General features: G+C 52.5%; 2 protein-coding genes across 2 annotated transcripts in view; one reads left to right on the forward strand and one right to left on the reverse strand.

Moving 5' to 3' along the window:
- The window catches only part of ACA1_271750 (metal cation transporter, ZIP subfamily protein), a gene marked incomplete at both ends in the record, with an annotated part of 1,827 nt that extends 1,618 nt beyond the window's left edge, over positions 1-209 (reverse strand). Inside the window, one exon of the mRNA XM_004336584.1 lies at positions 4-209. Coding sequence (XP_004336632.1) covers positions 4-209 — 206 coding nt within the window. The remainder of the gene's footprint in view (positions 1-3) is intronic.
- A 344-nt stretch (positions 210-553) lies between these two features.
- On the forward strand, positions 554-2,804 carry ACA1_271860 (protein serine/threonine kinase; the record flags this gene model as incomplete). The annotated part of the gene is made up of 10 exons (XM_004336585.1): positions 554-717; positions 879-1,053; positions 1,198-1,281; positions 1,396-1,491; positions 1,625-1,795; positions 1,928-2,125; positions 2,264-2,371; positions 2,452-2,523; positions 2,626-2,687; positions 2,792-2,804. 10 exons carry the CDS (start codon positions 554-556, stop codon positions 2,802-2,804), a joined length of 1,143 nt encoding a protein of 380 aa, XP_004336633.1.
- Positions 2,805-2,832: the final 28 nt, after the last annotated feature.

Below are 2,832 nucleotides of genomic sequence, written 5' to 3' on the forward strand. Positions count from 1 at the left end.
GACGGGGCAGAGAAGGAGGCCTGGGCCGTCATGGAGAAGGCCTCGGGCACGAGGTCCAGGGTGGCGATGGCGAAGAGGAGACCGGCCGAGATGCCCAGCATGATGTGGTTGGCCTTGGCGCTCAGGCCCTGGCGATAGATGAACTTGGGCACGAGAGACGCCAAGAGGGGCGCCACAAACGCGACGGCCAGAGGGAAGAATAATCCCATCTTGGCAAGATGAATATATGATTGATTGTCGAGTGTCTTGGCGGCTCCCTATGCCTTGTGAAGCAGAAGAGAGGCGAGCAGCGTGGTGGGGGGAGGTGACTCTTGTACTACGCCGCCTTCTCCTTTCCACGCACGCAAATCTTTACTTGTGCCAATCATTTCCTTTCATTTTCTTGATTCTAGATCGAGAAATCAAAAAGAAAAATGTGCATACGCCAAATAGCGTCAATTTCATTATCTGGTAACGTGGTGGCTCAGGTTGCATTGGATTGGATCAAGTTTTCTACCATCCCTGTCCATTACCCTGTACCTTGACAGCCCTTTGGCCTGACAAAGAAAACGAGATGGAAGAAATGTATGACGACAGCGGCTCATTCGACATCACGAGTGACGATGCCGTGGTGGGGGACTTCTCGAAGAACGTCGTCGAGCGGGCCGCGGCGGCCAAATTCACCATCGAACAGTACTACCACAACTTCTTCCGTTCCGAGAAAGAGCGAGAGGGCAGGTACGACTTGCGGCCTCCCTCATCAATGTGTTTGCTGTTTACATTCAAATTTCATTTTAATATTTTACATTCGCGATTTTGCGCGGGGGCGTTGCTTGATGAATGAATGAATGAAATGGGCTGAAAAACATTTTTATTCTTGCATCTCGATGCAACCACAGGCGGAGCAGGCTGGAGCAGCGCATGAAGGAGCTCAACCTCAGCGAAACCAAGAGGGACAAGCTCAGGAAGGAACTCGCAAAGAAGGAAACCGACTTCATCCGCATCCGTCGCATGCGTCTCACTCAGCACTCCTTCGACACCGTCGCCGTCATCGGCCGCGGTGCCTTTGGCGAGGTACCTTCGTCTTCGTTTTCGTTCTCTTTTTTGTTTTTTCCAAACCCAATTTATTATATTGCTAAACAAATAATTAATGTTGTAATAATACACGAATAATTGTTGGCGTTAACTCACCTCTTCTTTTTGTTGCAATTATGACAGGTGCGTTTGGTAAAGATGAAGGGAGCGAACGACCTCTTCGCCATGAAGAAGCTGAAGAAGTCTGAGATGATCAAGAAGGAGCAGGTACCTCGCTTCTCCGCACCGGCGTGTGTGTTGTGTGTTGTGTGTTGTGTGTGTGTGTGTCGTGCCGCGTGTGTGGTCTATCACGCTTACGCGTCATTCGGTGAACGCGACTAGGTGGACCACGTGCGGGCCGAGCGGGACGCGTTGGCCGACAACAACTACTTCTACACCAAGAATCCCTGGGTGGTCTCCCTCTACTACTCCTTCCAGGTTTCGTCCTTCTCTCTTCTACCCCCTCCCCCCTTCTTCGCTTTGTTCGTTCTTTTTCTGATCTTCGGCACGTGTGCTTTGTGCGTGCGTCGTGTCGTGTCGTGTCGTGTCGTGTCGTGTGTGTCGCGAACAGGACATCGACTACCTGTACTTGATCATGGAGTACGTGCCGGGCGGAGACATGATGACCATGCTCATCAAGTACGACACCTTCACCGAGGACCAGACGCGGTTCTTCATCGCCGAGACCGTGCTGGCGATCGACTCGATCCACCAGCTGGGCTACATCCACCGCGACATCAAGGTACACACACACACACACACACACATCATCATCATCATCAACAACAACAACCCATGTCACCAACGCGAATGTCATCTTGGTGGTTGTTTCACTCAACAATATCAACAACCCCCATTTTACCGCGACATCAAGCCGGACAACCTGCTGCTCGACCAGGACGGCCACATCAAGCTGAGCGACTTCGGCCTCTGCACGGGCCTGCAGACCAAGCAGTTCAAGTCCCTCTACAAGAAGCTCATAGGCGAGACCACCGAGCTCAAGGACACCGACACCGACCGCAAGTCCCAGCGGGAGAAGATCAACACCTGGAAACAAAAGAGGAAAGTCCTGGTATGCACATATTTACTATTATGCTTGCTATTATTATTATGTACTATTATTGTTATTATTTATTCCCTTTTCTTTTGGTTAGTCGCATTGCAACGGACAATAACGTGTGCGCCACTGGTCGTCTTTTTGTGTCGACAGGCGTACAGCACGGTCGGCACCCCGGATTACATTGCGCCCGAGGTGTTCCTGCAGAAGGGCTACGGCCCGGAGTGCGACTGGTGGAGTGTGGGCGTCATCATGTTCGAGGTTTTTACCCTTCTCTCGCCCCCCCCCCCGAATACCTATATCTATTATCTAACATATGGCATATATGCGGGGTGGTATAGATGCTGTGTGGGTATCCGCCCTTCTGCTCGGAGACGCCGACAGAGACCTATCGTAAGATCATGAACTGGAAGGTGTGTGTGGCGCCCTCTCACCCTCTCTCTGGCCCTGCGTCCGGCTCGGCTCACCACCGTGCCCTCTCCCCCCCCCCAATCCCAATTCAATTCCAACTCCAGGAAACGTTGCAATTCCCGGAGGAGGTGGAACTCTCGCCCGAGGCCCAGGACCTCATCTTCCAGTACGCGCCAACCCCCTCCTCCCTCAAACCAAATTTTGTAGGCTGGGTGGAGGCTGACCACTTCGTGACTGTGTGTGTCACTCCACAGGCTGTGTTGCGACCAGTCGAAGCGCTTGAAGGTGGAGCAGCTGAAGCTGCACCCCTT

Source organism: Acanthamoeba castellanii (genome assembly GCF_000313135.1).
Source record: "Acanthamoeba castellanii str. Neff unplaced genomic scaffold scf7180000084771, whole genome shotgun sequence".
In the NCBI taxonomy this organism is placed as follows: Eukaryota; Discosea; order Longamoebia; family Acanthamoebidae; genus Acanthamoeba; species Acanthamoeba castellanii.